The following is a 12637-nucleotide window of genomic DNA, read 5'->3' as shown; positions in this document are numbered from 1 at the left end:
GATTGATAGTTGCTTGTCTATTGGTCCATAAATTGTGAAGCAATTGCTATGTGGCGCATCACTCAAGCTACATGCGCACATCACTAGCCGCAAACCCGTCCAGGCGACAGCGGGCTGAAGAGGACGCGCGGGGGAAACCACCGCGGACCGGCTCCCAGATCGCCGCACGGAGCCTCAGAGCGCATCCGATCGCCTTCGACGCCGAACCTGTGCCGCTCAGCCCCGCCGCTCGCGCTTACGCTAAACGCAACCTATTCGCTTGCTTGCTATTGCATAAGTCTTAGCGCTTGTAGAAATTTATATAAAAATAATCATATAGAGTAGAACACCACAGCTACATCTGTACATCCCTTTACAAATTAACTTGGCATGATATTTTAAGGAGTTTATATACTTTATTAGTCTTTGGCATCCACTCCGACACCCATGTTTCTATGCCTAAACTAAACCTTATTACCTATTTGACTCGAAACAGTTGTCCATTTGCCGAGAGAAAGTACAATTTAAATAAATAGAAAAATTAGGTCAACCTAATAAGTAATAATAATAATATGTACTTATAGCTGGTCAACCAAACCTTGTCAGTAAAAAAAGGCGCGAAATTCAAATTTTCTATGGGACGATATCCTTTCGCGCCTACATTTTTCAAATTTGCCGCCTTTTTCTACTGTCAAGATCTGGTTGACCAAGTATAACTTGTACTAATAATATGATTATTATTACACAGATGTGTAAGTATTTACCCGAATATTCCACATTATAGTAGTTTCATTGGCGCTAGCTTTTTAACCTAGATAAACAACTGCTGGCAACACTAAAAGCCATAACACACTACCGCACCGCGACCTTAGTGCGCCGCACCCATAAGTGAGAGAGAGATGCAGATATCTTTCTTACTCTCACTCATAGGTGCGACGCACTGAGACCCTGAACGGTGCGGTAGTGTGTTACGGCTTTAAAAGCCGTGACCAGACGAGCTGGGCAAATCGACCGAATTGATCAGGAAAATAATTGGCGCCAATCTCCAATTTAAGATTTATGGTGATAAGCCCTCTAAGTTAAAAAATGCTAATCCAAAACGAAAATAGCGTCACAAATTGGTATTCTTGCGTCCGCACCCCATTTTATCGGTAATTTCGGCCATAATCGGCAAGCCAAATTGGCGTTTGCGTCCACACGTTCTGATTTGATCGGACAATTTCATCAGATTGGCGAAAAATTGTCTCGTCTGGACACAGCAAATGTCCTATATCCTATATGCCTCGCTCTTTTGTCGATGTACTGCGAGTAGCCCCCGCCCAGAATGCCCAGCAGAATGATTAGTTACCTATAGTCTGTCAAACAACGTTGTCAGTATAAAAAGGCGCGAAATTAAAATTTTCCATGAGACAACCCTTCGCGCCTACATTTTTTAAATTTGCCGCTTTTTTCTGGCTTGACAGACTATATTTACCCAAATAAACAGCTGCTGGCAACACTGAGGTCCTCCTTACCTCTATGCCTCGCTCTGTTGTCTATGTATTGTGTATAACCCCCTCCTAAAATGCCTAGAAGGATGATTAAACCAATGAGAGTGTTTGACTTGAATTTGATCGCGCAGTCTGTGGGGTTGTCCGGGTTGAGGGTGTATATCTGAAATTTGAAGAAACATATTGAGATACGTAGATTTTTTACAGTAGAACCTCGATAAACCGATCTTACTGGGACAGAGACTAGTTCGGGTAATGGAAATGTGGGTTTTTTTGAGACGAGATCAAACAAAAATATATTTTTTTACATTAAAACAATACAGTGTTTCTAGTCAAATCAGCTTCTTTTTTAGAACTGTCAAAAACGATTGGCTAATATGGAATTTATATGAAACATTACACAATGGCGTCACGGTTAACCTTTTGGCCGCCGGACCTAGTCCGCAAAGACGCTCACTCACACGCCAGAGCAAATTTTAAGTAAACAACTAATAAAAAGTTTAGGGATTGCAAATAGTGATATCGATATTTACAATTTATGGTAAAAATCTTCTCAATTTGGCTTTGTTCTTATCCAACTTTAATTTATTTCGAAAATGCCCAAAATTAACATATTTTTTACACACGACAATGTTAAAAATAAAGGTCTTTATCATTAAAAACAACCACTAAACAATATCGATTCATGATGTAATATCACCGCACTAGGCTGTACAAGAAGTCGTTTATACAAGACAACGGCGCGCATGGACTGTCCGCAGTGCAGACCGACAAGGACTGTTTCCGCGCGGATTAAGTAATAATAGTCTCTAGGTCAACGGCGTAAGCGCTTGTCGGTACGTAAACTTTATAAGCGTAACGTTAGAGCCGCGCATCGTGTGTCGATAATATAAATGTAAGTACCGGAACTGCATTGGGGAAAATTGCACGTGGGTTAATTGAATTGTCAATGAGTGAAGAACAATAATATTGGAAAAGGGTGGGGATCGGAAACGTTCGGGTATGCATGTTTCACATACGACATGTTCCTTAGATGAGCTTATCAGTTTCCGTATTACATCCTCCCTACCATGACAATTTTTCGTCAATTTCAAATATATAACATTCTCATAGTTAGGCGACACTGACTATATAGTCCTAGCGTCCGCCTGTACCTACCATTCTTGTGCGAAGCGGTCACTGCAGGGTATCACTCCCCACTACACTATCATTTTAAAATGAATCTTTTGTTCTGCAAATAAACCACAATGACAGATTTACTTGTCTGACTCTACTATCAACAGCTGAAGAAGCTCCCTGAACTTCAGCTATAGTTAATGCCTGTCTCTCTCGTCTCGTTTTACGTATTCTAGTTACTAGTTACCACCAATTGGCATTTAACAAGTGTTCAAATGATTAAATAAAACCAGATTTGCGATTTGATATTTATTTTGAATATCCTCATATCGAGTTAACATTCCCATCCCTAGCTGTCTTGTATACAGGACAACGGCGACAAGGAACAAGAAAAACGTTGAAATCTGGAGCAATATTTTTGAGAGCCTTATTATAAAAGAATGGATTTCTATAGCTGCAATAAATGCAATTTTTTTTTTAAACAAGGACCTAAAACATGAACATGAGTGTAAAAAAAATATAATTGATATTTTTTCCACATTTACCGAGCGGTTGAATTTTTGTCTTGTATACAAGACAGCGGCGCCAGTGTATCGTTCTATCGTTGTCTTGTATACATGCCAACGGCGGTCAAAGGGTTAACTCACCTACTCTTTATATTTCTATCCGATTTATTAAATAGGACTTGTGCTTAAAAATAACTGCTATCTATGTTTTTATAATAATTATATGGTGCTTTATTTCATGTATGGTGTGAAATAATTTATTTCAAATACAGTCAAGTACTATATTGAGGGTTCGGACAAACTAAGTCAGCGGTGCGATAACTCGGTGTTTGATATCTGAGGTTCATAACAAGGTTCATAATGACGCGCCGCACACTATAGTCCTGGCGTCCAAAGGGATGTAATTGTTCAATAATAAACTGACACTGAAATAATGACAATAGATGTAGCACCGACCGGAAAGTCTTATGCTGTTGAGATAAGACTTTCCGATCTATTCAGATCTATTGTCAAGTAGCAGTACTGATAGTTCCGCTACTCGATGCTAGATGCTAATAGTCTTTTTGGTACTAAAACTGATGTATGGAGTGAGCACTCTATGTATTTTTTTCTCTATGCTATGGTTACGGTCTCCTGAGTCACTCTTAAAACTCTAGGCTTTCCGTATTTAAATGAACCAAACTTGCATTTTATGGTAGTTATAAGACCTTTCCATAATGGGACATCTACTGAGCATGTTAGTAGAACACGGCACAGCAGTTCTTCACAATCTATGCTACTATTGTCTCCTCGCTTATGGGACAGAATATCAACAATAAATAACAATAATTATTATTAAGTACTTATGTATCAGCTAGTAAGTTTTTTTTGTGGCAATAAAATGTTTGAAGTTTGAAATATTTGAGTGACCCGATTATTCAATAATATGTAAACGGCCGCCATTTTAGAATCGCACCCACCTGCCTCGCCGCATGGAGCGTGGCGGCCCCCACCGCGGCGTGGTACGGCCACTGGAGCGCCGCGCCGGCGCCCGCCAGCAGCAGGCAGCCGGCGCTGAGCGCCAGGGCTCCGCTGAGGGCCGGCTTGGTGGCTGGGCCGAACGTGAGCGCGGTGGACTTCATGCCTATGCGCGCGTCGTCCATTTTGTCCTAAAGGCGAATTATTATATAGCATTAAGAGCCAACAGGAGTGGTCATTTCTCCATAGAAACGTACTCGACTGTTTCCTCCGTGGGTTTTGAAGCAAGAGCAATGATTTTTTCAACACAGATTAATATTGTCAATATCTGTGTCGGACCGTTTTGCTTTTTTTGATATTTTTGTTTTTTAAGGCGCTAGAGCCCTTCAAAAATGGCCAAAATGGCCTAATTAACTATGCCGCAATGAGACGCGTGGTATTCAAAACTGATATCAATTAGCCAAAAATCAAAACGGTCCGACACAGATAATTTCATAGTCATTTAGAATTCCAAATTTGGTTACGATTGGTTAAGTTTTGGAGGAGGAAACAGTCGAGTACGAAACCTCGATTTTTGAGATTTTTACGCAGGATTTTTCGCCTTGTCCTTATCGCACTAGTTTTAGGAGCCGCTTCCGTTAGCGAGACGGGTATATTCACCTAAAATATTTAAATCTCAGCTCCTGTTTCGTCTTAATTTAATACCCGATACTTGAGAGTTATTGACAACTAGGGTAGCTACGCACGGGTTATCAAATTATACATAAACCTTCCTCTTGAATCACTGTATCTATTAAAAAAAAACCGCATCAAAATCCGTTGGGTAGTTTTAAAGATCTAAGCATACATAGGGACAGACAGACAGCGGGAAGCGACTTTGTTTTATACTATGTAGTGATGAGTTACTAGGGCACGGATTGTACTCGAAAATATTGTAGTTAGCGCTCTACGGCGACATACAGTCAGCAGTAATAGTTGCTAAGCGGGCGAGGTGTTCAAAATGATCTTGACGCGACTTTATTGTTAAGAGAATAAGAGCGCGTCTAGGTAATTCTGGACACCTCACCCGCTTAGCAACTTCTGCTTGTGAGTGTACGTTTTGAGCTGTCTAAATTATCGAAGAAAAATGCTTGACTTAGTTACCGCACAATACACAGGACACGAAAGCGCCATCTGCTTCAGCTGGCAAAGCCGCTGTTATATAATTTTGCACTACTATAAGTATCAATAAAGTAATTTACTGAATCACTTATGAAACTTGAATCACTAGCGAAGCTACAGTGTTTACATTTACCCATGTAAAAAACAATGTAAGCAGACCGCCGGGTCGATGGCACCCTGTAGGGCGCTGTAGCCCAGTACCGACCTGGTGCGCATAGATGGTGTCGTACACCACCGTCCACGCCAGAGTGCCGCAGTAGAGCGGCGAGCAGACTGCCGGGTCTATTGCACCCTGTAGGGCGCTGTAGCCCAGTACCGACCTGGTGCGCATAGATGGTGTCGTACACCACCGTCCACGCCAGAGTGCCGCAGTAGAGCGGCGAGCAGACTGCCGGGTCTATTGCACCCTGTAGGGCGCTGTAGCCCAGTACCGACCTGGTGCGCATAGATGGTGTCGTACACCACCGTCCACGCCAGAGCGCCGCAGTAGAGCGGCGAGCAGACCGCCGGGTCGATGGCACCCTGTAGGGCGCTGTAGCCCAGTACCGACCTGGTGCGCATAGATGGTGTCGTACACCACCGTCCACGCCAGAGCGCCGCAGTAGAGCGGCGAGCAGACCGCCGGGTCTATGGCACCCTGTAGGGCGCTGTAGCCCAGTACCGACCTGGTGCGCATAGATGGTGTCGTACACCACCGTCCACGCCAGAGCGCCGCAGTAGAGCGGCGAGCAGACCGCCGGGTCTATTGCACCCTGTAGGGCGCTGTAGCCCAGTACCGACCTGGTGCGCATAGATGGTGTCGTACACCACCGTCCACGCCAGAGCGCCGCAGTAGAGCGGCAAGACCGCCGGGTCGATGGCACCCTGTAGGGCGCTGTAGCCCAGTACCGACCTGGTGCGCATAGATGGTGTCGTACACCACCGTCCATGCCAGAGCGCCGCAGTAGAGCGGCAAGACCGCCGGGTCGATGGCACCCTGTAGGGCGCTGTAGCCCAGTACCGACCTGGTGCGCATAGATGGTGTCGTACACCACCGTCCACGCCAGAGCGCCGCAGTAGAGCGGCAAGCACACCGCCGGGTCTATTGCGCCCTGTAGGGCGCTGTAGCCCAGTAAAGCGCCCCAGTTGAACGTGGCGCCCAGGAAGATTTGCGGGTAGTTCGTGAAACGCTTCGCTAGCGGGTACGTTATTACTAACACTGGAACAAGAAGATAGTTAAAAAAAACTAACTTTAGTCTTTGCTACAAATTATTTTGTCGTAATTAAAATTAGAACCTCTTTGTTTAATAATCAGCTATAACGAGCAGACTAGGAGCGTTTTCTTAAACATTATTGATTTTTTAGGGTTACAACATCTATTGTCAACTAGCAGAAGTGATAATGTCCGTTGCTTGACGCTAGATGTCGACTACGAAATAACTCGCGTTTTGGTAAGAAAACTGATGTATGGAGTTACCACTCTTTCTTTACTTATATTTCTCTATGCATATTAGTGTGACAGTGACAGTTGCGTTTCGTTCGCTATCAGAAATCAGAAATACACTCGGGTGCAAAGAAATCGGACCACCCCAGCATTTTTATCATTTTTTCAATTTCTGTAAAAACTGTATGTGCTACTGTGACATATTATATACCTAATGAAAGGTTGGCTTTTCCTCTATAAATTGATGTGCTTTTCACAGGTTTACTTCCAATATTTTCAGGCTTTCAGGGCTAAGAACTTTGTCACCCTAAAAATGCATACTGGAGTGAAACTTATGCATAATGGGAAAACTGCGATTCTAAAGATATCAAGTAAAAATTAAAACAATTTTCAGCATTTTAATACCGTATATTGCCTCCTCTAGCCCTACGACATGCAGTCATTCGGTTTTTCATTGATCTTATGAATTTTTTTACAGTGTCTTGAGGGATGCCCGCCCATTCTTCTTCGATCGCAGTCTTTAGCTCCAGTAAGGATTCAGGGGCGGGATTTCTGGCCCGGATTCTTCTTTTCAGCTCGTCCCAAATGTGCTCGATCGGGTTTAGGTCAGGACTGCGGGCTGGCCACTCCATGACTCTGATGCCGACCTCCTCCAAGTACTCCTTAGTGATCCGGGCTGTATGCGGCCGAGCGTTATCTTGCATGAGGATGAACTCATCGCCGATATAACCCGCAAATGGGACCACATGATCAGCCAGGATTTCCTCCACGTACCGACGTGCAGTCAAACCGCCTGAATTCGGTCTGGTACCTGGCCCTGTGATGAACACAATGTCCGTCTTCGCTTCCAAAGAAATACCAGCCCAGACCATGATTGACCCCCCACCATAAGCAACACGTTCCTCGATGCAGCATTGAGAGAACCGCTCCCCAGGTCTTCGGTAGACTCGTACCCGTCCGTCATTGCCAGACAAAGTTATCCTGCACTCGTCGGAAAAAAGTACGGAACTCCATTGCTGAAGGGTCCATTCTTCATGTTCGCGAGCGAAGACGCGTCGTTGTCCACGATGTATTGGGGTGAGTTTTGGGCCATTTGCAGCTCTGTGAGCTGTCAATTCCTTCTCCTTCAGTCGTCTTCTAACTGTCCATCGGCTGATAGACACATTCCTGGTCTCTAGGAGCTTCTGCTGAAGCTGAACGGCATTCAGTCGACGATTTCGTAGCGAGGTAAGAACGATGAAACGGTCATCTCTCTCAGAAGTGATGCGAGTTCTGCCAGTTCCGGGTCTTCTGGATAACGTCTGATCTACGCGGAATCTCTGGAAGACACGTTGAACCGATGACTTCGATAGGTTGAGTTGTCGAGCCACTGCACGTTGACTAAGCCCTCCCTGCAATAGGGCAACTGCTTGGCCGGCTTCAGTCGAGGTAGTATCCATTTTTCTCCAGTTTTTCCAGGTTCAGGCGATGAGAGTAGTGTTCAGGAAGACGTACCAATCACGAATGATGCATAAACAATGATAATGACTGTTTTTATACCTAATGATAAGTGGTCAATTAGTGCATGCGCTAATGAGGCAGTTGGAGGGGGGTGATTTCCAGGCCCATATTTTGCACAATATCCATCCCCACTCCTGAATATTGATGTCATTTGATAGGGCAGAAAATTATCTACCACGTGGTATTTAAATTATCATGATCGAGGTTACAGTTTTTACACAAATTGAAAAAATGTTGAAAATGCTGGGGTGGTCCGATTTCTTTGCACCCGAGTGTATTTGGGTGGATCAACTATTTCTTGTTGTTATTCTGTCCGGTCAGCCAAGAGACAATAGTAACATAGTTTGTTAGAAGACATTGTACACCACCTTCTTCTGACACGCTTGGTAGACGACCCTCAATGGAAAGGGTTTATATGTATCACCAAAAAGCGTGTTTGGTGAATTTAAATGCATAAAAATCAGGTTTTAAAGAGTGACCCAGGAGAACGTAACCATGGCAACGAGTGACAAGAAATAGTTGATTCACCCATTTATTGTATAAATTGTGTAGGTAGGCTACGGAGCGTTAGCGATTGCTATGTTGTCTACGGGGCCTGATTATGTATACGTGTCATATACTTACACATGCTGCTAGCGCCGAGCGCCACGCTGTAGCAGTTTAGCTGCAGCAACACTCCTAGAGCCAACGAGAGCTGAACAGCCAGGAAGCCCACCGCCTGCTTCGTGGATATGGCTCCGGACACCAGCGGGCGGTCTTTGGTACGCTCCACCTTTGAAATATACAAAATGTACATTATAAAATGAAATAGACGTCATATTTATTTTATTTTTATTTAAGCCTTTTATTTTTCCTTAAATAGTTTGCATAATAAAAGTTTTCTATTATTATTGTTGTTTATTTTACTATATTAAGGACCCCTGTCGGGTATAGGCCTCCTCCATATCTTTCCACCTTTCTCGGTCTTTAGCCTTGATTAGCCAATTTTCTCCAGCTGTGGCTATGATATCCCTGGACCATCTTGTTATGGGTTTTCCCGCCTTCCTTTTGCCATGGGGTCCTGGCCACTTTGTGACTTTGTTGGTCCATCTGTCATCTGTCAATCTTCCTATGTGGCCGGCCCATCTCCACTTCTGTTTCAGCGCAAACTCGAGTGCATCTATGATGTTTGTTTGGGATCGGATGTACTTGCTGTTAACCTTGTCCTTTAGTTTTATGCTGAGAATGCTCCTTTCCATTGCTCTCTGGCATGTTCTTATCTTTAATTTGTTACAAATTAAAGATGTCATATATTAAAGAAAAAGTGGGGGAGGCCAAGGGGTTCAGGGCGTTAGCCCGGATTGCTAAAGACTCCGGTTCGAATCCGGCCTTCACCACTGAAGGGCTTCGTCACTTTTTCTTTAATATATGACATCTATTTCAGTTTATAATTTATATAGTTGTGTGACTACTTAAAAAAACACAAATCAAAATATTTAATAAAATAATTTTATTTGTTCCCAATATAATCGATCCAGAGGCCGTTCAAGTTCAAGCTCACTCAAGACTTTTCCACTTTTAAATTTACTCTATTTTTAAATCACAGAAACTAGAATTACAGATTAATGGCTAATTTACTAACCAATTCTGCTTCTGTACCAATTTTGTACTAAATAACAGATTTATCAAATAAATTGGGGTAAACAAACTGTCATATATCTAGGATTAAATTCAAATAATTTATTTCAGACTAAAATTCCTCTGAAATTTTTCTGAGGGAATTAAAAACAAGGCATACAGTATTGATGGTTGTAATAACGTTCACTTTAACTATTTTGGATTTTTGTATTTAAATAAATCTGGATCTCACTACAGGGGTGACATAGTCACTGTGTGACAAAACCCCTTTAAAAATTAAGATAAAAAAAAAAACAGAAAGACGTGTGATCTTGTACGGGTTTATTAGACGACTAAAGGATAGATATACATAGAAAGAGAAGGCAGGAATTTAATTGAACATGCATGCATAGGGTTCAAATTTAACACAACAAGTATTTAGAACTGACCTGAGCATCAATGTCCCTGTCCCACATGTCGTTGATGGTGCACCCCGCTCCCCGCATCAACCCCGCACCCACCAGGAACAGCCCCGCCATCTTGATTGAGGTTTCTAAGGGCACTGTCCCGGGGAGTGAACCGAGCGCTATGGACCAGGAGCATGGCCAGTAGAGGAGGTGGACACCTGCGGATTAGTTTGATACATGTTTTGCTTAATGACCAGCCAATGAGGTTGGCATATGTCAAAGGTTTGATGGTGCCATCATAGCTTGCCCCTTTTTCTATGAGATTTGGCTTAAAGGGCTGCCAGGCATTAAAAAAACAAAAATTTGTCACAATTCTAGGGACTGACAGGGCAAGCTATGACCCCCCTTTGGGCACAGGTCTTCTCTTACAAGAGGGTTTGGACTATAGGTCCCAATCCCACAGGGGCGGATCCAGCTTAATAGTGAGGGCGAGGGGGCGCCACTTAGAAAACTATCTTCCCTTGATCCCTTGCAATCCCATGCTACCTCAATTTTTTTGCAGCCATACAGTTGGTACCTAACAAAAGTAGTTCAGGGGTCAGCAATCAGTTTCTTCAGGGGTCCAGTTCTTAAAATAAAATGACCATCACGGTCCCGTTTCCGCTTGAGTTTATTAAATCAGCAAAAAATAATAATAGGTTGGCGGTCTGGATGTGCACCCACCGCGTTCCGCGATTTGGTGACCCCTGCCCCTGGGGAATTTGTTCAAAGTAATAAAGTTTACAGTTCATTTCCAACACATGGCCTGCTTAGCTAAAAAACTTTTGCCAGCTATATGCCAATTTATCACCATAGGATATCCCTACTAAATGAATGTAAATTAACTATGTCTGTCTGTTTCCTCTGCCTACTTAAACCACTGAACCAATTTAGATGTAATCAATTCAAGGGTGAACAGGCACATTCTGGGTGAGCTCCGCCATAGGCCACATCTTCGCCTCGGCTAGTCTGTGGCCATGAGTAAGCTCATTTATAATTTTTAAAAAAATTGTATGTAGTTTCGAGTTCCAGAGGATATAGACCAGTTTTTACATACAAATCATCATTCTACACAGAAATCGCAGGCAGAAACTAGTATTAAATATAAGCAATATTTATACTGCAAAAACTTACCTATAGGTCTGTCCCATCTTGCTAGCTTTACATATGGGTCTATCTTCACCCTCCAGAGCTCCAGACCTCTCTTGTCTATACTTAACTTGTCTATGACACTAGTAGTTTCTATCACAGCCTTCTGTCTATGGTCACTATGTGTGGAGTGCACCCGCTTTATATCATATTTGTACTTATTTAAATAAATATTCCCGCATAAACAGGATTTTTGTATATTTGCTTGGAGGTTTTGTATTTGTGTTAATGGTATACGTAGTCTGTGGTAGTTTCGGAGCGACATGTTTAGCATTTGGCTGGTTTTTCTCAGTATTAAAACATTATAATCTGAAAATTGTATTTGTCATGAGTGGATGTGTAAAACAAATGCCAATTATCTTTAATAGATTAAATTTATAAAGTGAAAGATATAAAATAGGTATATTACTAAGAATATTATCATCAAGATGACATAATTCTAACCTATAAGTAAAAACAAACCAAAATAGTATTGTTTGTATACTTACCACGGCCAAATTAAGTTTTATGCTAAGTAGTTAAGTTAGTTTATTACTCATAAAAAACCCTTCGCATAACAAGTTTTCTAACCTTCTTCAAGGATAACTACGATATCTAAAGATTCTAAAGTATGATTGTAAGATACGATTGTACGTATCTCTAAAATTTTTGGATTCTGTAAGGCGTAAAATATATTTAACATGTGCGGACTCTATTTAATACTATTAGGTACAACCTAAATACAAATAAATATTTATTTTTACTTAAGAAATTAAACAAGGGAAATTAGGGAATAAAATTACCGCACATGACATAAGACTGAGGTAAGACATGTGACATTGACAGTTGGAGTCCGTTTAGAAATTTAATAGCCATAACAGACTACCGCACCGCGACTCAGGTGAGGTGCGGTAGTCTGTTAACGCTATAATGTTTCCCTACAAGCATCTCCAAGGGTTGCATGTTGCATTATGTATTTTTATTTTATTAAAGTACTTATGACGTTCAGATTAAAACAATAAACAAACAATAATTTATTCGCGGAAAGAGGGTAAAGGTAAAGATCAAAGAATATAATACTCACTGTAAAGATTGCTCCAAGCCCTCACGTGATAATGATTGGTTACTATTATATTGCCCTCTAGTGTCGAGTAGTAGCAGTTGCTAGCATTTTGTATACTCACATCCGAAGTGCAAGCAACTTTCGTCGTATTTGGATATATTTTTTTACATCTAACAGAGATGGCGCTGTTTTTAAAATTATTTTAAAATAACTGAATAGCAATATCCAAACTTCTCTTTTCAGTTCTACGGTTTTTAGGGTTCCGTACCCAA

At 42.1% G+C, this 12637-nt stretch overlaps 1 protein-coding gene across 1 annotated transcript; it reads right to left on the bottom strand.

Moving 5' to 3' along the window:
* Positions 1-1449: 1449 nt before the first annotated feature.
* Positions 1450-11604, bottom strand: LOC134659928 (4-hydroxybenzoate polyprenyltransferase, mitochondrial). Its single transcript, XM_063515624.1, has 6 exons — positions 11309-11604; positions 10178-10353; positions 8757-8904; positions 6214-6407; positions 4051-4239; positions 1450-1632 (listed from the first exon to the last, which is right to left on the bottom strand). The coding sequence occupies exons 1-6, from the start codon at positions 11595-11597 to the stop codon at positions 1450-1452; spliced, it is 1179 nt and encodes a 392-aa protein (XP_063371694.1). The 5' UTR covers positions 11598-11604.
* Positions 11605-12637: the final 1033 nt, after the last annotated feature.

This window comes from Cydia amplana, chromosome 26 (genome assembly GCF_948474715.1).
Source record: "Cydia amplana chromosome 26, ilCydAmpl1.1, whole genome shotgun sequence".
NCBI lineage: Eukaryota > Metazoa > Arthropoda > Insecta > Lepidoptera > Tortricidae > Cydia > Cydia amplana.
This window is presented reverse-complemented; position numbering and strand designations above follow the sequence as displayed.

Excerpts from the sequence above, each read along its gene's own strand:
- LOC134659928 (XM_063515624.1), bottom strand. The coding sequence starts at position 11,597 with ATGCTAAACATGTCGCTCCGAAACTACCACAGACTACGTATACCATTA. Across the intron at positions 10,354-11,308 it reads AAGATGGGACAGACCTATAG|GTGTCCACCTCCTCTACTGG; the intron begins GTAAGTTTTTGC and ends ACTAATCCGCAG. Across the intron at positions 8,905-10,177 it reads ACAGGGACATTGATGCTCAG|GTGGAGCGTACCAAAGACCG; the intron begins GTCAGTTCTAAA and ends TATATTTCAAAG.